Source organism: Macaca thibetana, chromosome 19 (assembly GCF_024542745.1).
Source record: "Macaca thibetana thibetana isolate TM-01 chromosome 19, ASM2454274v1, whole genome shotgun sequence".
NCBI lineage: Eukaryota > Metazoa > Chordata > Mammalia > Primates > Cercopithecidae > Macaca > Macaca thibetana.
Window position 1 is genome coordinate 17,928,851 of NC_065596.1, and position 22,704 is coordinate 17,951,554.

The window sequence follows — 22,704 nt, forward strand, 5'->3', positions numbered from 1 at the left end:
CCTCCTTGCCTCAAAGTGGAACAACTCTAGTGTCATTCATGCCTCAGAGCTTCCTATGGGATCAGTCTGAAGTTACAATCCAGCTGAATGTATGTCCTTTCTTGTTTTTTCTCCCAGCCTATCCTTCTCTCCTTACTTCCTTTTGGTTTTCACCTGAGAGCTCCCCATTGATAAATCACAAAGATCTCCAACTCAGATTTTGCTTCTAGGATACCCAGCCTAGGACAATCTAAAACAACAGTCCAGCTAAGTGCAGAAGGATGGAGGAAAAGAATAATGCAATGAAGCTGGGTGCAGTGGCTCATGCCTGTAATCCCAGCACTTTGGGAGGCCAAGGCTCACCTGCGGTCAGGAGTTCGTGATCAGTCTGGCCAAAATTGTGAAACCCCATCTCTACTAAAAATACAAAAATTATCCAGGCATGGTGGCACAGGCCTGCAGTTCTAGCTACTTGGGAGGCTGAGGCACGAGAATTGCTTGAACCTGGAAGGCAGAGGTTGCAGTGAGCCAAGATCATGGCACTGCACTCCAGCCCAAGCAACAGAGCAAGATTCCATCTCAAATAATAATAATGCAATGAATATGTGAACATTTGGAGAATATTGATAAGCATGTGACAGATCAGATGGAGCAACTGGACATATATGCAAAAACTTCACCAAATTGGAAAAGAAAGGCAACTATTAATTCTGGGAAAAACAAAAAGTTGTACCAAACAGGAAATGTTATCATATAATAAACTACTTGGCTCAGTTAACTAAGAATAATTTATATTGAGAGAATGGGGAAGGAGAAATGAGGAGACGGGAGAGGAAGGGAGTGAAATCCTCACCACAGTAGAAAGGCAAAGATAATACTTAAAGTCAAGAAAAGGTGGTATAAAAGTTCTACACTCAAATATATGCATAATCCCAGCAAGTGGAACAAAATGAAGACCACAAACAACATCGTATGAATTCAGATCCGACTTTGCTGCCAAAAGCTCCTGTTTTTTTGGAGCTTTTTAGATTTTGGAATACCGACTTATAAAAACACACACACACACATATTTTACTTTCAATACCAAGTACATCTTTGTCTTGTGTTGTTCAGTGTTCAATCTACATAACCATACATAGATGCCCTCACTTGGATAAAGATAAAAACTAGGAGAATGTAGCCAGTTGGTTTAAAAAAAAAAAAAAAAAAAAAAAAAGTTGTTTTATTTGGTCAGGTGTTTTTTTTTTAAGAAAAATTTACTGTTATTATTATTGGTTTTTGTAGAGATGGGGTTTCGCCATCTTGCTCAGGCTGGTCTCAACTCCTGAGCTCAAGCAATCTGCCTGCCTCGGCCTCCCGGAGTGCTGGGAATACAGGCATGAGCCACTGTGCCTGGTCTTGTTTTTAATGCTTCTAAATAGAGCATTAAGATGAGGGCAGAGGAAAAACGGTTAGACCTGGGGCCTCACCCAGAAAATCTGTTGAATGATTAACAACTATCTACTCACCTGGGCTGCCCAAGAGGATGAAGTGGGAGCCCCAGGTCCTTACTCGATCTTACCTTGAGAGCATCTGCTTGAGCAAAGTATGTGAGCGCCCCAATCTTCATGGGTACCCAGATGTCCATCATCTGTGCTGCAATGTGGCTGAGTGGGAGGTAGCTGACCACCATCTCATCCTTTTCTGTCAGTTTAAAGTCCTTTGCCACTGCTCCTGCCATCCACGTGATCTGTAACATAAGGGACAATCCAAGGTGCCTTGCCCTCATAGAAGGGCCATTTTATTTTTAAATTTTTATTTATTTATTTTTCAGACAGGGCCTCACTCTGTCACCCAGACTGGAGTGCAGTGGTGTGATCACACCTCAATGCAGCCCCAAACTCCTGGGTTCAAGGGATCATCCCATCTCAGCCTCTTGAGTAGCTGGGACTGCAGGCACACACCACCACATCCAGGTAATTTTTTTTTTAACTTTTTTTTTGTAGAGAGGGGAACTCACTATGTTTTCCAGCTTGGCCTCAAACTCCTGGCCTCCAGCGACCTCCCGCCTCAGCCTCCCAAAGTGCTAGGATTATAGGTGTGAGTGACCATGCCCAGCCTGGAGGGCCCTTTTAAATATATTTAGCTAAACACATTAATTAAGTAAACACTTACAAAGCACCTACTATGACCAAGACACTGTTTGCATACTTTACAAACATCAAGTCGTTGAATCATTGTAACACCTGGGGGTCAGTAACTATAATTCTCCCGAAATTTTTGGAGCTTCCCCCCAAAAATCTGTCAAATGATTCACAACCATCTACTCATCTGGGCTGCCCAAGAGGATGAAGTGGGGGCCCCAGGTCCTTACTCGATCTTACCTTGACAGCATCTGCTTAAGCCTAAAGTATATGAGTGCCCCGATCTTTACGGGTACCCAGATGTCCACCATCTGTGCCGCAATCTGGCTGAGTGCGTGTGTGTGTTGCTTTTTCATAAGTCAGTATAAGACATCTTGGATTGTCCCTTATGTTACAGATCACGTGGATGGCAGGAGCAGTGGCAAAGGACTTTAAACTGACAGAAAAGCATGAGACGGTGATCAGCTCCCTCCCACTCAGCCACATTGCAGCACAGATGATGGACATCTGGGTACTCATGAAGATTGGGGCGCTCACTTACTTTGCTCAAGCAGATGCTCTCAAGGTAAGATCAAGTAAGCACCTGGATCCCCCACTTCATCCTCTTGGGCAGCCCAGGTGAGTAGATGGCTGTTAATCATTCAACAGATTTTTTGGGTGAAGCCCCAGGTCTAACAGTTTTTTTAACCAGGGAGAATTATGTGAAAACAGAAGCACAGAGCCCTTAACTAACTTGCCTGAAGTTACGGGGGTTGCAAAATTTAGCAGGCAGCTTTAGGAGTAGGGAGGTTGCAGACCCTCTTGGGTCCAATGACAGAACTCAGAAAACCGAAGGATTCAGCAAGTGTCCCAGAGTCAAACCCTGACTCCACTGTTTGCTAGACATTTGGGCTGTTTACTTAAAATCCCTTGTGGCCGTGATTGCCTCATCTTTAAAGTGGGGACAGAGGCTTCTCAGGTCCAATATAGAACTATGGAACCAACATGGTCAAACAAACAAAAAGGCCTCCATAATCCCATCATATAAACAACCCAGCAATTAGCATTATTAGCATTATTAGCATTTTTCTTTCTCCGATGCATATGTGGATGTAAAGTTTTAGTGTACCTATAATTTTGTCACCTATAGTTCTCACTAGTGTCATAAATATCTGGTGAATAGTTACTTCGTTAATCCAGCCACCCGGACCTCCTCGCTGTTCCTCCAATGTATCAGGCATGGTCCAGCCTCAGGGCCTTTGCGCTGGCTATTCCCTCTGCCTGGAATGCTCTTTCTTCAGCCTTTTCCCTCACCACCCCCCACCCCCGTGGCTGGCTACTTCTTGAACATTAAGTCTCAGCTCAAGTGTCACCTCCTTAGAAGGGCCATCTCACACCATCTAAGGTGAAATTGCCAGTGACTGCCTAAGTCTCTACGCACCATGTCATGCAAGCTGAATGTTTTCATTTGTTAATTTCTTATCTGTTCCCAAGGTCCAGATTGAGTCTGTCTTGTTCGCTGCTGTATCCCCTGTTCCTGGAATATTCCCCAGTACATACTAGGTGCTCAATGAATTTTTGTTGAATGAATGAGGAAATAGAAGGAAAGGTTAACTACAATAAAGGACATACAGCAGTCAGCCCAAAATATCCCTCAAGGCTAGTTCCACTTCTTTCCCTGGGCTCAGGATGAAGGCTCCCATAAACCTTGTCATGCATAGTCCAGGGTTCAAGGAACTTAGCACACTTTTGTTGAGAGAAGGGGCTTGGTGTGTGTAGTCTGTGAGGTACAATGGTTTAGACACTCCTGGTTCAGATCTCAGTTCAGAGCTTCCCTTGCTCTGTGATCCTGACCAAGTAATTTCCTCTGTCTGAGCCTCAGTTTTCTCATCTGTAAAAGGGTTAGTGACAAAATTTTCCTGGTGGGGTTTTACTGAGGGGTTAAAATGTGTTTATCTGGCCGGGTGCGGTGGCTCAAGCCTGTAATCCCAGCACTTTGGGAGGCCGAGACGGTCGGATCACGAGGTCAGGAGATCGAGACCATCCTGGCTAACATGGTGAAACCCCGTCTCTACTAAAAAATACAAAAAAACTAGCCGGGCAAGGTGGCAGGCGCCTGTAGTCCCAGCTACTCGGGAGACTGAGGCAGGAGAATGGCGTAAAACCAGGAGGCGGAGCTTGCAGTGAGCTGAGATCCGGCAGCTGCAGTCCAGCCTGGGAGACAGAGTGAGACTCCATCTCAAAAAAAAAAAAATAAATAAATAAAAATAAAAATAAACAATGGAGAAGGACATCCTATTCAATAAATGGTGCTGGGAAAACTGGCTAGCCATGTGCAGAAAAATGAAGAAACTAGAAGAAAACCTAGGAAAAATTCTTCTGGACATTGGCCTAGGCAAAGAATTTATGACTAAGACCACAAAAGCAAATGCAAGAAAAACAGACGTGGACAATTGGGACTCAAACTCAAGAGCTTCTGCACAGCAAAAGAAACAATTAACAGAGTAAAGACAACCTACAGAATAGGAGAAAATATTTGCAACTCTGCGTCCAATAAAGGACTAATATCGGCCAGGTGCTGTGACTCACGCGTGTAATCACTTTGGGAGGCTGAGGCGGGTCGATCACTTGAAGTCAGGAGTTTGAGACCAGCCTGCCCAACATAGTGAAGCCCCATCTCTACTAAAAATACAAAAATGAGCCAGGCGTGGTGGTGGGTGCCTGTAATCCCAGCCGCTTGGGAGGCTGAGACAGGGGAATCGCTTAAACCTGGAAGGTGGACATTGCAGTGTGCTGAGATAGCGTTCACTGCACTCCAGCCTGGATGACAGAGCAAGACTCTTTAAAAAAAAAAAAAGGACTAATATCCAGAATCTATAAGGAACTTAAATCAACAAGAAAAAAATAAAACAACCCCATTAAAATGTGGACAGTCTTGCTTCAGGATCTATGCTTATAACCCCTGTGCTAGGAGAATATGTTAGCAGACATGCAGCTACTAGGAGCATAAATACTAGCCAGCATAGAGGGGAATATCCTGTTTAATCAGATTTCTTTCATTCATTCATTTCCCAAAAGTGGATTGAATCCTCCTGCCCACCAGGCCCTGCAGTTACAGTAGCGAATAAGACAGACAACCCCTGACCTCAAGGAGCTGATGTTCCTGACAAACAAATGAGCATATAATATGTCAGTGTTAAAAAATTCTAAGGAAGAAAAGAAGTAGCCAAACGGGAATTAGGGAGTAAGGGGGTGGTTTATTGTTTGCTGTTTCAAACATGGAAGTTAGGGAGGGCTTCACTGAGGAAGTGACGCTGAGCAGAGACCCACCCGAAGGAGGGGAGGGAACAAGCTGTGTGGCTATCTAGGGAAAAAACTTCCCACCAAGCTCATGCAAAGACCTCGAGGCAGGACTTGTCTGGCGTGTTGGAGGAACAGTGAGGACGACGGTGTGGCTAGAACAGAATGAGGAAGGGGGAGAGAGGGTGGAGAAAAGAGGAGGAAGGGGAAGGGGCTACGCTTGCAGGGCCTTGTGGGCCTCAGGAGGACTTGGGTTTTTACCTGGAGGGAGATGGGAGCCATGGCGGGCTGTGGACAGAGGAGGAATGGGACCTGACTCAGGCGCTGACAGGTGCCCTCTGGTGGCTGTAGAGAGGATAGACGCGGGGTAAGGGTGGGAGTTGGGTGGGAGGCGGGTAACAGGGTAGGGTGAAAGCGACCACACAGATCCAGGGGAGCGATGATGGAGATGAGACCAAAAATAATTTTTCTCTATCATGCATCATACAGTTGAGTCCAAGGGCTTCTGTAATGTCTGAACTTTTAATTTTTACTCCAACAATTTATTGCCAAACTTGAAGCCTGCTTTCTTTGTCGTTATAGCAAAATATATTTATGCATCAAATTTTACAGGAAGCCAAGTTTTAATTTACATATAGACCTTAGTCCTGGACCCACAATGTTGCTCAAACAGACGGTATGGGAGGGTCAAAGCCATAGTTGTAGAAAAATCAGAAAATTTCTGAGAGACCTTGAGCTAAGATTCAGGAGGAGGAAAGGAGCTCTGCAAGAAGGAGACAGTGTTGGCGAAAGATTTGGATTCATGTTAAAATGAGAAATTCAGAAAAGATTTCCAAGGTGTGGATCTAGGATCGGGACCTCCAGACCCAGGGGGATGATCCTAGCCCCACACCTTGCTATACAGCACTAGCTGAGACAGTGTGTTAAGGAAGTGGAGGCTGATCTTTGCAATCTTCCATTGCTGACCTTCCATGGGCCAGGCCCTCTGCCAGAATTGGGCACTCTAGTCTCCCCATTTTACAGATGGGCAAACTGACACACAGTTTGATGATGTCATATGACCAATGTCACACCAGCGTATATTGTTACTTACAAGTAGCAAAGCCAGGATTCCAACACTGATGTTGTCAGACACCAGTGTGTGCTGGTAACTATTACCCTAGGCTGAGTGGGGGGGGAGGGCAGGGAAGCATTTATAAAGTAGAAATGCTTCATTTAAAAACCAGCAGGCTAGGTGTGGTGGCATGCATCTGTAAGACCCAGCTACTTGGGAGGCTGAGGCAGAAGGATCACTTGAGCCTGTGAGTCTGATGCTTCAGTGCACGATGATTGTGCCTCTGAGTAGTCACTGCACTCCAGCCTGGGCAACGTGGCAAGATCCCATCTCTAAAAACAATTTAAAAATAGACCAGGTGCGGTGGCTCATGTCTGTAATCCCAACACTGTGGGAGGCCAAGGCAGGCAGATGATTTGAGGTCAGGAGTTTGAGACCAGCCTGATCAACATGGTGAAACTCCATCTCTACCCAAAATACAAAAAATTAGTTGGGTGTGGTGGCACTGGCTTGTAGTCCCAGATACTCAGGAGGCTGAGGCATGAGAATTGCTTGAACCCAGGAGACAGGGGTTGCAGTGAGTGGAGTGCCACTGTACTCCAGCCTGGGGAACAGAGCCAGACTCAGTCTCAAATAAATAAATAAATAAAAACAAAAAAACACACACATACACAAACACAACTGAAAAATAAAGTAGGCTGGGCATGGTGGCTCATGCCTGTAATCCCAGCACTTTGGGAGGCCAAGGCAGTGGATCACCTGAGGTCAGGAGTTCAAGACCAGCCTGGCCAACTTGGTGAAACTCTGTCTCTACTAAACATACAAAAATTAGCCAGGCGTGGTGGCGGGTGCCTGTAATCCCAGCTACTTGGGAGGCTGAGGCAGGAAAATCACTTGAATGGAGGCGGAGGTTGCCATGAGCTGAGATTGCGCAACTATACTGCAGCCTGGGGACAGAGCAAGACTCCATCTCAAACACACACACACACACACACACACACACACACACACACACACACACACACACACACACACACAACCTTCCTGACCTACACAGAGGAATCATCCTTGTCTGTTGGGTGCATACCCTGCCAGACATTTTTCTGCTTTTGACATGGCCAGCATTCCTTGATCTGAATCACTGCACTCTGCTGCCCCCTAGTGAAGCAACTACACTACTCTCTAACCCCCAGTGGTGAAGGAGCCACTGCGTGCTAGACCCTGGAATGCCACCCTGCCCCTGGAAGCCAACAGGAGAAACAGCCCAAAGGCCACCACTCCAGAGCAAAGGGACTTTGGCGTACGTTGTCATGACTGAGCATCACTCCCTTGGGTATGCCTGTGGTCCCGGAAGTGTAGATGAGCACTGCGCATTGATTCGCTTTCTGGCTCTGGATGACCTGCTCCAGTTGGGTGTCAGCAATGCTTCCGCCAAGTTCCATGAAATCATCCCACTGTGGACAGAAAAGACAAACGGAGGATGAGAAGGCAGTCAGGCGTCCTCTTCCCCACCTCCCAGGTTCAAGTGATCCTCTTGCCTCAGCCTCCCAAGCAGCTTGGACAGGCATGCACCACCACGCCTGGCTATTTTTTTTTTTTTGTATTTTATTTTATTTTATTTTATTTATTTGTTTATTTTTAGACAGAGTCTTGCTCTGTCGCCCAGGCTGGAGTGCAGTGGCGTGGTCTCAACTTACTGCAACCTCTGCCTCTTGGGATCCAGTGATTCTCCTCTCTCAGCCTCCTGAGTAGCTGAGACTACAGGTGCGTGCCATGACACCCAGCTACTTTTTGTATTTTTAGTAGAGGTTGGTCTGCTAATACTGGTCAGGATGATCTCAAACTCCTGACCTCAGGTTATCCACCCACCTTGGCCCCCCAAAGTGCTGGGATTACAGGATTACAGGCATGAGCCACTGCACCCAGCCTTTTTTTTTTTTTTTTTTTTTTTTTTTTTTTTTTTTTTTTTTGAGATGGAGTCTCACTCTGTTGCCAGGCTGGAGTGCTGTGGCGCGATCTCGGCTCACTGCAACCTCCGCCTCTCGGGTTCAAGCAATTCCCCTGCCTCAGCCTCCTGAGCAGCTGGGACTACAGGCGTGCACCACTATGGCTGGCTAATTTTTGTATCTTTAGTAGAGACAGGGTTTCTCCATGTTGGCCAGGCTGGTCTCGAACTCTTGACCTCAGGTAATTTGTCCACCTCAGCCTCCCAATTACAGGCATGAGCTACTGCGTCCAGCCTAAACAGAATCTTAAAATGGTAGGTTCTACTCTCCCTTGCAGAGAAGTAGATGCCCTTCTATGTCGCTATCCCCTATAAATTAGCAGCTTCGACCAGGGGTGATAGTACTCCACCACTGCCCACCCACCCACCACCAGGGTCTATTAGGCAGTGTCTGGAGACACTTTTGGTTGTTTCAAGTGGGAGGCAGGGGATATATTCCTGGCATCCAGTGAGTGGAGGCCAGCGATGCAGCTCAACATCCTACAGGGCATAGGACAACTCCTTACAACACAGAATTACCTGCCCCAAATGTCAACAGCAAGGAGGTTGAGAAACCCTACTATAAGTGTTATTGCTAACAAAGGAGTCTTTTAAGTTATCCAAGACTTAAGGCTGTTGCTGTAGTGGTCATTTTGAAACTCTAAAAAGTTTGTAATTTTTTTTTTTGTTTCTGAGACAGAGGCTCACTCTCGCCAGGCTGGAGTGCAGTAGCACAATCTCCGCTCACTGCAACCTCCGCCTCCTGGGTTCAAGCAATTCTCCTGCCTCAACGTCCTGAGTAGCTGGGACTACAGGCATGTGCTACCATACCCAGGTAATTTTTGTATTTTTAGTAGAGACGAGGTTTCACCATGTTAACCAGGATGGTCTTGATCTCCTGAAAAGTCTGTAATTCTAATTGGTTGTCTTAGTCATTGTTCTGGTATTAATATGGACATTTATGTTTTCTGAAAAGCATGAAAGCTGATGAGTTTTGGCTGGCCAGAAAGGTTCATTTCTCCCACTTGCATGGAGGGAAAACCAAAATAAACTCCATGACTTTCAGTTCCTTCTGATTGGAGCAATGGGTTTGAGAGTCTAATCTCATGGAAATTAGAAGGAATTCTTCATGGTCTCTCACAAGCCTCTTGCCCTGGTTTCTGTAAGATAACTCAATATGTCCTTTAAAATAAAACAACAGCAGTGGCTCACACCTGTAATCCTAGCACTTTGGAAGGTGGATCACTTGAGGTCAGCAGTTCAAGACCAGCCTGGCCAACATGGAGAAACCCCGTCTCTGCTAAAAAAAAAATACAAAAAATTAGCCAGGCATGGTGGTGGGTACCTGTAATCCCAGCTACTAGGGAGGCTGAGGCAGGAGAATCACTTGAACCCAGGAGGTGGAGGTTGCCGTGAGCCAAGATTGCGCCACTGCACTCCAGCCTGGGTGACAGAGTGAGACTCTGTCTCAAAAAAAAAAAAGCAGGCCGGGAGTGGTGGCTCACGCCTGTAATTCCAGCACTTTGGGAGGCCGAGGAGGGCAGATCAAAGGTCAGAAGATCGAGACCATCCTGGCTAACACAGTGAACCCCCGTCTCTACTAAAAATACAAAAAATTAGCCAGGCGTGGTGGTGGGCGCCTGTAGTCCCAGCTACTTGGAGGCTGAGGCAGGAAAATGGTGTGAACCTGGGAGGCGGAGCTTGCAGTGAGCCGAGATCACGCCACTGCACTCCAGCCTGGGCGACAAAGCAAGACACTGTCTCAAAAAAAAAAAAAAAGCAAACTAAAATCAATAATAAAAGTATTATTTGGCTTAAGTGGATCTCTGTTGCTTGCAATCAAACATTTTCTGGCTGCAAAAGATGCTGCAGCAGAATATATTTTCCAAAAATGATTGTGACAACATGTATAATGTCACACATTCTTTAGGGACCTTGCCTCTCCCTTAGTAAGCCATGGTGTCTATGTCCCCATCCCTTGATCCCTGACAGATCTTTGGCTTGGCCTTGATGGGCAAGTAATGACGGGAGCAATGTCATGTGACTTCCAAGACTAAGTCATTAAATGTGAGACAGCTTCCACCTGGCACACGTGCTCTCTCTCAAGATATTCTCTATAAAGATCTCAGCCACCAAGTAAGTCCAGCAATCTTTTTGTTGTTGTTTAGATGGAGTCTTGTTCTGTTGCCCACGCTGGAGTGCAGTGGCATGATCTCGGCTCACTGCAACCTCTGCCTCCCGGGTTCAAGCGATTCTCCTGCCTCGGCCTCCTGAGTAGCTGGGATTACAGGTGTGCGCCAACACACCTGGCAATTTTTGTAGTTTTAGTCAAGTCAGAGTTTCACCATGTTGGCCAGGCTGGTCTTGAACTCCTGACCTCGTGATCAACCGGCCTTGGCCTCCCAAAGTGCTGGGATTACAGGCATGAGCCACCACTGTGCCCGGCCCCAGCAATCTTGAAGTGACCGTACTAGAGAGGCCATATGGAAAAACCATAAAGAGATGGAGAAAGATGCTGGCTGCACCCCAGCTACAGGGCTGGGACTAAGATGAAAACCAGAGTCCTTGCTTACAGCACAATACCCAAAGGGCCGCAAAAAAAACCCTTGGTAATCAGGATCAATGATGTTTTAGTTTAGCAAATTTGCTTATTTGTTTATTTTTTTTTGAGATGGGGTCTTGCTGTGTTGCCCAGACTGATCTCGAACTCCTGGGCTCAAGTGATCCTCCCACCTCAGCCTCCTGAGTAGCTGGGATTACAGGCATGTGCCATCATGCCCAGCTTAAGATAAATAATATGTATTTTAAAAGTAACTATTAAAGCAAAAAACATCCGTGATGAATACATATCAAAATTTTACATAAAGACAGGCTGCGACACAGCTGTTGGGTCCTAGCCATACTGGAGCTTGCGGCAAAAGGAAAAATTTACATCCCTCTATGCATATTTTTAAATGGTCAATGGTTTTAGTAAAAATATTATCAATGATTTTGCATCTGTTAAAGCCAGAAAAATAAAGTTATAATAAATTTTGGCTTGGGTATAAATAAAATATTTAAACTTAATGTTAGTTTTAACACATAATTTTCAACTTTTTAGTATATTGTTTAATTATCTTAATGTTCTTGGGAAAAAAATAACAAAATAACTGATTTTTTTTTTAGCCACCAGTTTTGGTGGTGATTTGTTCAGTCCAGCAGTAATTAGTTGGAACAGACACTGTTCATTAATCAGTCCCTTTATGCCAGAAGGGAAAAATGTGTCCCAGAGGTCACGCCTACTTCCTTTTAGGAGGCCCCCACACATTGCTCACCTCCCATTTCCCTTTGCAAAGGGCACACCCACTTCCCTTTGCAAAGCCCCACTTACTACATTTGGGAAGCCCCACCCACTTCCCTTTGCAAAGCTCCACCCACTACATTTATGAAGCCCCACCCACAGCCCTTTGCAAAGTCCCACCTGCCACATTTGTGAGGCCCCATTGCATCTCTGCTTACCTCCCACTTTCTTTGAAAGGCCACACCCACTTCCCTTGTAAGGTCACACCCCCTCCCTCTGCTCACCTTTCACGTCCTTTGAAAGGTCACACCCACTTTCCTCACAAGGCCCCACCCACCTTTTCTCACCATTCACTTCCTTTGAGAGTCCCCACCTACTTCCTTTGAGAGTTCCCACCCTTGCCAGGTCCCACCTCCTCCCTCTGCTCACGTTCTACTTCCTTAGGCCACGCCTACTTTTCTTGCAAGGCCCCGCCCTCCCCTTTCCCCAGTGCCCACCTCCCACACTTACAGAGTACAAGTTGTTGTTCTCCTTCATTGGCAGTCTGTACTGGATGATGGCTTTTAGGGGCTCCAGGCTGCTCTGTGGAATCTGAAAGAAAGTTCTCTGTGGGCTTCATGGCAGCCCAGCCCTGGGAAAGACTAAAGCTGGGTTGGATGTCCTAAGCTCTCTCCAGCAACTCCAGCCAATTTTTTTTTTTTTTTTTTTTTTTTTTTTTTTGAGACACAGTCTTGCTCTGTCGCCCAGGCTGGAGTGCATTGGCTCAGTCGCGGCTTACTGCAACCTCCACCTCCCGGATTCAAGCCATTCTCCCACCTCAGCATCCCGAGTAGCTGGGATTACAGGCATGCGCCACCATACCCAGCTAATTTTTGTATTTTTAGTAGAGCTGGGGTTTCACCATTTTGGCCAGGCTGGTCTCGAACACCTGACCTCAGGTGATCCACCTGCCTCGGCCTCCCAAAGTGCTGGGATTGCAGGTGTAAGCCACTGTGCCCGGCCTCTTTTCTTCCCCTGCCCACACTATAAAACGCTGCTATTGGTCTTGACTGACCCCAAATGACCTGGTTTCAGGACTCCTGGATTCTTTGTATTCCATATCACTAGCTTCCAACAGTGTAGGTAGAGGATGACAGCAATCTGCCTGAGACAACACACCTCTGACCGAATTATGCTACACAGAAATGTGGATCTTGGTTGATGAGCTAAAGGAAGTCCCTCCCGCTCTCTGTTTTCCAGGACTTTTCACCTTGCAGCCCAGATTTAGCTAACCTTTTAGTTGGAATCAGGCAACAAAAATCCTCCATGAAGTTGGCTGGAACCTGGACAAGTGCAGAGCCCTCTACCCATACCTAGCACGGTAAGAATCAGGCAACCTGCAAGATTCTTGTACTCTGTTCATGCCAAAGAAAGGGGGAGGGGTCTCTCTATGACACTTCTAGCCAATCCAGTGAAAAAGTTACTTGCAACATCCATTTTGCTAATTATAGCCATGCCTGTGGCAGGCATTGGAGAGAAGAGAGCAGAAGCCCGTACAGCAGCTGGACAAGTTTTCCAGAGAGAAGAAGAAACAGACATTCAAGGAGCCTGGGGCAGGCAACAGCTTGGGATGTCTGAGGGATATAAAAAGTCCAGGATGGCCAGAGTGGGGACCCAAGACAGTATGACAGGTGAGGGGGCATGAAAGAATGGTGAGGCCCAGATCAGCGGAGCCTTGGAGGCAAAGATGAGGAGTTTGGAGTTTATTTAACTCCAACAGAAAACCACAAGAGAATTAGAGGGTTTAAGCAGAGGAGGATCTGTGATTACTTCCCCAGATCAAAGATCTCCAAGTGGAGCTGGGCATCCAATTTGGAAGGAGCATGTCAGGAACCTGGTTTTGAATCTTCTAGACATAGCAACTGGAACAATAAATCCTCCACAGACTTCACCTTCAATGAAACTAGGAGTCAGAAATAATTCAGATATTTCTTTATTCACTTAAGGCTGGACCTCCTAGAATCAGGACAGAAATCCATAGCAGCCAGGTGAGTGTAGAGGGGAAGGTTGTGTATGTGGCATTTTCCAGTTATGGAAAACTCAAATTAAGCCAGCATTCCCAGATGGAAGAAGGATCCTACCCACCCACTAGCACCCACCCCATAGTGTGTTCTGCTAAGAAGAGGACAAACAGGTATGACATGAGTTTTGGGAACCACAGATGCATCACTTAAGAAAGTAATTTTATGAGCAGTGGTTCATGCCTGTAATCCCAGCACTTTGGGAGGCCAAGGCCATTGGATCACTTGAGGCCAGGAGTTCAAGAGGAGCCTGGCTAACATGGCAAAATCCCGTCTCAAAAAAAAAATGCAAAAATTAGCCAGGTGTGGTGGTGTGCACCTGTAGTCCCAGCTACTTGGGAGGCTGAAGCATGAGAGTCACTTCAACCTGAGAAGTAGAGGTTGCAGTGAGCCAAACTAAGATGATACCACTGCTGTCCAGCCTGGATGACACAGTGAGACTGTCTCAAAAAAAAAAAAAGAAGAAGAAGAAGAAAAAAGAAAAGAATTTTTAAAAGCTCCAGGCCAGAGGTAGAGGTCTGTCCTTACTGAACCAAGTCAGGAATTAGGAGTCAAAGGAAGCCAGGCAGCAGAAAGTGTTGTATTTTGCTGAGTCTAGCTAGGATTTCACTGAATCTGGAAACTGTACCCAAATTTTGGAGATAGTAAAATGTGAGAAAACATATGGTCAGTAGTGATCAGAGAATGCCATCAATGAAAAGACACATCTCGATTCCAGAGATGTTAAAAAGTGAAGAAATGAGTGGCTCAGAGTCATGAAATCATGTATTCAAGAAACAGTCACAGTGGTCCTTGAGCTGAATGATGAACCTAGCCATCTAGGCTCACCCCTCCCAAGGACTCCTCTCCTCTCCAGGACCCTCCTGCCAAAAGCTGAATCAGCAAACTGCAACTCATTCAAACATGTAGGAAATTTAAAGTTTCCACAATAGCCATACAAAGACACTACAATGAAAAAAAAAAAGTAACACAGGAGCCAAATTTCACTGTACACAAAGAAAACTCACTGGATAATTTCAACACAATGCAAAAGAAAATTGTAACCAAACATTCCAACATAAAACTAAAAATGTAATGAAGCAAACACAGCTAGAAAGAAAGAACACAAAGCAAACATACAAGCACTCAGGGAAGAGACAGCAGGACACTAGAAAAAAGTGAAACAGGAAGGGATAGAACTTAGGCAAGAAATAGAAGAGAACAACAAAAGCATCTAGAAATGAAGACAATGACAAGAAATGAAGAAAATTATATAGAAGCACAGGCTTGAAATCATCACACTTCCAAAAGAAAAAATAATTAGCAGTGGGATGTATATAAAATAATAGATAAATATTTTTACGTGGGGGCTTAAGGCCAGGCATGGGGGCTTATTCCTATAATCCCAGCACTTTGGGAGGCTGAGGCAGAAGGATCAATTGAGGCCAGAAGTTCAAGAGCAGCCTGGGCAATATAGCAAGACCCTGTCTCTACAAAAAAAAAAAAAAAAAAAGGTTTTTGTTTGTTTGTTTGTTTCGAGACAGGATCTCACTCTGTTGCCCAGGCTGGAGTGCAGTGGATCAATCTTGACTCACTGCAATCTCCACCTTCCAGGTTCAAGCGATCCTCCCACCCCAGCCTCCCCAGTAGCTAGGACTACAGGTGCATGCCACCACGCCCAGCTAATTTTTGCATTTTTTGGTAGAGATGGATTTTCACCATGTTGGCCATGCTGTTCTCACACTTCTGACCTCAGGTGATCTGCCTGCCTTGGCCTCCCAAAGTGCCTGGATTACAGGTGTGAACCACCACACCTGGCCCAAAAAATGTTTTAAAAATTAGCCCAGGCCTGGCGCAGTGGCTCACACCTATAATCCCAGCACTTGGAGACCGAGGCAGGCGGATCACGAGGTCAGAAGATCGAGACCATCCTGCCTAACATGGTGAAACCCCATCTCTACTAAAACACAAAAAAATTAGCCGGGCGTGATGGCAGGCACCTGTAGTCCCAGCTACTCGGGAGGCTGAGGCAGGAGAATGGTGTGAACCCAGGAGGCGGAGCTTGCAGTGAGCTGAGATCGCGCCACTGCACTCTAGCCTGGGCGACAGAGCGAGACTCCGTCTCGGAAAAAAAAAAGTTAGCCCGACATGGTGGTACATGCTTGTAGTCCCAGCTACTTGGAGGACTGAGGCAGAAGGATCAGTTGAGACCAGGAGTTCAAGGCTACAGTGAGTTACAAGCACGACATTGCACTCCAGCCTGGGGACAGAGTGAGACCCTGTCTCGGAAAAAAAAAAAAAAAAAAAAAAAAAAAAAAAAGAAAAGAAATGGAGGCTGAATATTAAACTAAGTTAATATGAATTGGAAATCAAACTCCTCCACTTCACTCTGCTTCTCCAAACATCAGCTTCACCACGTATACTAATGAGGTCACGGAGGACTCTTGCTGAACCGATGTATGGCCTTATTCTAATGGCCCTCATTAGAATTTACCTGGGAGAAAAAGAACACTTGCCCAGAGCCCTGAGGTCTCCCTGGGTGACTTTGGCAGGCAGTGTGTAGGGGTTTGCTGGGTAGGGGTTTACCGAAAGGATTTTCTGTAACTGTTGATCATTCTCAACCAGCAAGATGTTCACTTTGGCATGAGTGATGACATATTGACAAGCCTCGGCAGAGTTGGTGGCATAAATACCAACACAGAGACCCCTGGGAAAAGAAAACACATTCATGTGTGCATCCAAACACACCTTAAAGGCAGAATGGTCTGGAAGGTCAAGAGAGAGGAAAGATTTGCAGGCAAGTTCTTAAGTTTGCAGCCACAGCACCAGCTTCCCTCCCTTCCCAACTTAACGGTGAAGACAACAAAAATGACAATGATGATAAGAGTGACAGCTCCTATGATGTCACTATGACAACAGGTCGTGGAACACTTAGAACACCCCATTTTACAGATGAGAAAAACAAGGATCCGGCAGTGAAGTTACTCAAGATTACACAGCAAGTAGGTGTTAGACCTAGGATTTGAACTCCTCACTCAGCTCCTGTTCCCATCATTCATGGCCTTTTGTGCTTGCAGGTGGCATCCTCTTTTGCTTTTAATTTGCATTTCCCAATGGATAATGACATTGAGCATCTTTACACGTGCCTTTTGGCTACTTTCCTTTGTGGCATTTCTGTTAAAATCTTTTGCCCCTTTCAATTTTTTTTTTTTTTTACCTTTTTATTACTGAGTTACAGAATTCCTTTATATATCTTAGATACCAGTCTTTTGTCAGAAATTTGAGTTTTAAGAATATTTTCTCCCAAGTATGCAGTTTGCCTGTTCTTTTTTTTTTTTTTTTTTTTTTTTTTTTTAAGATGGGGTCTAGTTCTGTCACCCAGGCTGGCATGCAGTAGTGCAGTCTCAGTTCACTGCAACCTCAACCTCCTGGATTCAAGCAATTCTCCTGCCTCAGCCTCCTGAGTAGCTGGGATTACAGGCATGCATTACCACACCTGGCTAATTTTTGTATTTTTTGTAGAGAAGGGGTTTCGCCATGTTACCCAGGCTGGTCTCAAACTCCTGGCTTCCAGTGATCCACCCGCCCCTGCCTCCCAAAGCGCTGGGATTCCAGGTGTGAGCCACCATGCTCAGCAACTGTTCATCTTATTGGTGTCTTTTAATAATCAGACTTTTTAATGCTAATAAAAAGTCCTATTTGGCAACTTTTTCTCTTATGCTTTTTGCTCTCTGTGTCCTGTCTAAGAAATCTTTCGCTACCCCCAGGTTGTGAAACCATTCCATCCTTTCCTTTTTCTAGAAGCTTTAGAATTTGACTTGCATGATTTGGTCTGTAATCCATCTCAATTTAATTTTTGCATATGATGTGAGGTAGGGATCAGGGCTGATTTATTTTTCCATACAAATATCCAGTTGGTCCATCACCACTGGATTACTCTGCTGCCTTTGTTGGAAACCAGTGACCATGTATGCATGGAGCTATTTCTTGCTCTCTGCTCTGTTGATCTAGTTGTTTTGTTTTTAATATGTCAGGGAATGAAGCACGTTATAATTATTTGGGATGGTTACTCTCATCACTGTTCTTAAGCACATACTATTTGCTAAGCGCTGTGCTAAGGGTTATTGAATCTTCTTATTGAATCTTACTGAATCTCTTATTGAATCTTCGTAACAGCCCTGTGAGGCAAAATATATATATTATATATATATAATATTATCTATACTATATATAATATTACTATTAGGAAGGAAGGAAGAAAGAAAGAATATATATTATATATATTATATATATATTTCAACTCCCTGTAAGATGGGGTAGTATATGCTCATAAAAATTTGGAAAATAGAATATAACATATTAGGGTGTTCTTAGTCTCGATGATGAGATATAACTAATGTTAATATTTATTTCTAGTCACTACCCTCAATTTCTTTTCCTTCCTTCCTTCCTTCCTTCCTTCCTTCTTTCCTTCCTTCCTTCTCTCTCTCTTTTTCTTTTCTTTCTATTTTTTTTTTTTTTTTACAGACAGGGTCTCACTCTGTTGCCCAGGCTGGAGTGCAGTGGTGTGATCATAATTCACTGCAGTCTCAACTTCCTGGGCTCAAGCCATCCTCCCACCTCTGCCTCCCAAGTAGTTGGGACTACAGGCACACACCACCATGCCTGGCTAATTTTAAAAGCACCTTTTTCTTTCTTTTTTTTTTTTTTAGAGACAGAATCTTGCTATGTTGCCTAGGCTGGTCTTGAGCTCTTGGGCTAAGGCAATCCTCCCACCTCAGCCTCCCAAAGTGCTGGTATTACAGGCATGAGTCACTGTGCCCAGCCTCTCAATTTTTTCATAGCTGTGGCTGCTGCTACTGTTGTCATTGCTGTTGTTATTATTAATCTTGACTCGAACAAATGAGTTCAGGTCTCAGGGTCTTTATCCAACCACAGCGTGATTCTGGGGAAGCCACTTAACCTCGATGGGTCCCAGATTATCGTCACCATCATTATTACTCGGGATCATGTTGGCACCTACCTCAAAGGGCTACCATGAACAGTCAATGATATCATATGGGTAAGAGTGACCAGCAATAATTGCTATATTAATAATTAGTATTTTAATTTTTTTTTTTTTTTTTTTTTTTGAGACGGAGTCTCGCTCTGTCGGCCAGGCTGGAGTGCAGTGGTGCGATCTCGGCTCACTGCAAGCTCTGCCTCCTGAGTTCACGCCTTTCTCCTGCCTTGGCCTCCTGAGTAGCTGGGACTACAGGTGTCCGCCACCACGCCTGGCTAATTTTTTGGTATTTCTAGTAGAGATGGGGTTTCACCGTGTTAGCCAGGATGGTCTCCATCTCCTGACCTCGTGATCCGCCCACCTCCGTCTCCCACAGTGCTGGGGTTACAGGTGTGAGCCACCGCGCCTGGCCTGGTATTTTAAATGTTAAGCGTAGTTGTAACCATACAGTGTATAAATATTTTGATACCTGCTTTGTCACCTCTGACATAAAAAATGTTTAAAATGTGCTCTTCAGAGCCATCATTTCAAAATATTACCCAGAATCCCATCCAGAAGGCGTCTCATGGTTTAATCCCCAGCTGTGGGACACTTAGGTTGTCCCTGACTTTTACTTAGGTTGTCCCTGACTTTTTGCCATCACTAATAACACTTCCAAGAAGCATCTTCGTGCATAAGCCAAAATATATTCTCATGTTTTGGTTTTGCTTCTTTAAGTAACACTCCCAAAGGTAGAATTACCAGCTCAAAAAGAAATCAATATTTTATTTTTACTTTTTTTTTTTTCATGATTAGAGCCTGGGCAACATAGCAAGAAACCATCTCTACAAAAAAAAAAAAAAAAAAAAAAAAAGGAAATTAGCCAAGTGTGGTGGTGTGTGCTCATAGTCCCAGTTACTCTGGAGGCTGAGGCGGGAGGATCGCATGAGCCTAGGACTTCAAGGCTGCAGTGAGCTGTGATTGTACCACTGCATTCCAGCCTGGGTGACAGAGCGAGACTCTGTCTCACAAAAACCCCAAAGCAGACAAACAGAAAAACCCCAGTGGTATGGTGGCATCTGGACTGGATTATCATCTTTTATTTAAATACTGAGTAACCTGGTAAACCAGACCCCAGAGATGAACAAAACACAGTCAGTGTCATGGGAGATTAATGTCGGGATATCCCAGCCCCTCCCTAACTCCCAGGTAATATAACTAGAGGAACTCCCTCTTTTATTTGTGTGTGTGCATGTGTGTTTAGGAGCTATTTTTTGTTTGTTTGTTTGTTTGTTTGTTTGAGACAGAGTCTTGCTCTGTCACCCAGGCTGGAGTGAAGTGGCATGATCTTGGCTCACTGCAACCTCCACCTCCCGGGTTAAAGCAATTCTCCTGCCTCAGCCTCCCAAGTAGCAAGGATTGCAGGCACCCACCACCACACCCAGCTAATTTTTGTATTGTTTTTAGTAGAGATGGGATTTCGCCATGTTGGCCAGGCTGGTCTCTAACTCCTGACCTCAGGTGATCTGCCCACCTTGGCTTCCCAAAGTGCTGGGATTACAGGCATGAGCCACCGTGCCTGGCCATTTTGTGGATTTTTAAATTTTTTTTTTAATTTTTATTTTTAGAGCAGAGTGCTGACTCTACTGCTCACTGGCCGCATGAGCCTCAGTTCCCTCATCTGTAGATAGGAGATGATAGGACCCACTTCACATTGCTGTCGTGAGGTCTTCCAGGATCATACACACGGAGCACAATGCTTCTGCACATAATCAGAAGCCTCTAAATGCTGTGATTATTATTTTGTCTGCAAAAAGTTCTGCAGCTGAAGAAAACCAAGAGGTCTGACACCGCTGGTCTAATGGGTGTTATTGCGTATGTCCTGTGATCAGAATAATGTGTTCGTGTATCTATCCTGCCTGCTAACCAGGGCGTTCATCCAAAATTCCTGTTTGCATCTCACACCGAACAAGCCCAGGGGTCCCAGGCCCAGGGTAGCGGCTCCTTAATCCTCACCGTGAACCAAGCCAAGGACCTTACCCAGCTAGGATGGCGCCAACAGCAGTGATAAACCACTCCGCAGAGTTAAACCCCAGGATGCCAACTCCGTGGAAACGCTCCAAGCCCAGCTGGGAAGGAAAAAACCAGAAAAACAAAGCGTGAACACAGAGATGTTACATCATTAGGATATGTGACGTTAGAGTCAAATGTAGTCACACGGAGGCTGGGCGCGGTGGCTCACACCTGTAATCCCAGCACTTTGGGAGGCTGAGGTGAGAGAACTGCTTGAGGTCGGAAGTTCAAGACCAGCCTGGGCAACACAGTGAGACCCCTGTCTTTACAAAAGAGTAGAAAAGTTCGCCAGGCATGGTGGTTCACCCTTGTCGTCCCAGCGACTTGGGTAACTGAGGCAGGAGGATCACTTGAGCCCTAGAGTTCGAGGCTGCAGTGAGCTATGACTGTACCACTGCACTCCATCCTGGGCAACAGAGTGAGACCCTGTTTCAAAACAAAGCAAAAGTAGCCACACGGAGTGGGAGACAGCGTTGAGCCTAAAATCTGAGGTGTAATATTGTTTTTTGTTTGTTTGTTTTTTTGGTTTTTTTTGAGACGGAGTCTTGCTCTGTCGCCCAGGCTGGAGTGCAGTGGCGCAATCTCGACTCACTGCAAGCTCTGCCTCCCGGGTTCACGCCATCCTCCTGCCTCAGCCTCCTGAGTAGCTGGAACTACAGGCGCCCGCCACCACGCCCGGGTAATTTTTTGTATTTTTAGTAGAGACGGGGTTTCACCGTGTTAGCCACGATGGTCTCTATCTCCTGAACTCGTGATCCGCCCACCTCAGCCTCCCAAAGTGCTGGGATTCCAGGCATGAGCCACTGTGCCTGGCCGTATTTTTATTTTTAATGAAAGTATTCAAGGAATGATATCAGATAGTGGTTGTAAGTTGCATATGTAGGTCGGGCATGGTAGCTCACGCCTGTAATCCCAGCCCTTTGGGAAGCCGAGGCGGGTGGATCACCTGAGGTCAGGAGTTCGAGACCAGCCTGGCCAACATGGTGAAACCCCATCTCTACTAAAAATACAGAAAATTAGCTGGGCGTGGTGGCACATGCCTGTAATTCCAGCAACTTGGGAGGCTGAGGCAGGAGAATTGCTTGAACCCGGGAGGCAGAGGTTGCAGTGAACCCAGATTGTGCCATTACACTCCAGCCTGGGCGACAAAAAAAAGAAAAAGAAACAGGGTCTTGCTCTTTTGCCCAGGCTGGAGTGCAGTGGGTGATCGTAGCTCACTGCAGCTTCGACTTTCTAGGCTCCATCAATCCTCCCACCTCAGCCTCCTGAGTAGCTGGGACTATGGGCCTGCTCCACGGAGTCTAATTTTAAAAAAATTTATTTTTGTAGGGCTGGGTGTGGTGGTTCACACCTGTAATCCCAGCACTTTGGGAGGCTGAGGCGGGTGGATCTCTTAGGTCAGGAGTTCGAGACCAGCCTGGCCGACATGGTGAAACCCCGTCCTATTAAAAATACAAAAAATTAGCCAGGTGTGGCGGTACGCATCTGTAGTCCCAACTACTTGGGAAGCTGAGGCAGGAGAATTGCTTGAACCTGGAGGCGGAGGCTCCAGTGAGCCTTGGATCCAGTGAGCCAAGATCACACCACTGCACTCCAGCCTGGGCAACAGAGTGAGACTCTATCTCAAAAAAAAAAAAAAAAAAAAAAAAGTTGCACATGTAAAGGTACAGACTTGCCCTGAGTGTGGCTGAGAATAAACCAGGAAACTCAGAAACAAAAGTAAGCATCCTTAGGGGAAATCTCCCTCTTTGTTCTGGGTACTGCCAACCAACATTGTCGGCTCTTTTAGTCATACGGGATCACGGCTGGCAATGATCTGCTGTTCTTGGGGGAAAAGGAACCATTTGCCTGCTGGTGCCTCAGGATGAGATGCCAAGTGTTTCAGTGACCAAAAGGCTGGCTTTATTATGGA

General features: G+C 45.6%; 1 protein-coding gene across 4 annotated transcripts in view; it reads right to left on the reverse strand.

Annotated features, from left to right (window-relative positions):
- The window catches only part of ACSBG2 (acyl-CoA synthetase bubblegum family member 2), a 46,743-nt gene that overhangs the window by 15,566 nt on the left and 8,473 nt on the right, over positions 1 to 22,704 (reverse strand). For all 4 annotated transcript variants that reach the window (XM_050770263.1, XM_050770266.1, XM_050770264.1 and 1 more), the window contains 5 exons: positions 20,760 to 20,848; positions 16,325 to 16,445; positions 12,210 to 12,290; positions 7,740 to 7,889; positions 1,541 to 1,708 (listed from right to left, as the gene is read on the reverse strand). In XM_050770263.1, coding sequence (XP_050626220.1) covers positions 1,541 to 1,708; positions 7,740 to 7,889; positions 12,210 to 12,290; positions 16,325 to 16,445; positions 20,760 to 20,848 — 609 coding nt within the window. The remainder of the gene's footprint in view (positions 1 to 1,540; positions 1,709 to 7,739; positions 7,890 to 12,209; positions 12,291 to 16,324; positions 16,446 to 20,759; positions 20,849 to 22,704) is intronic.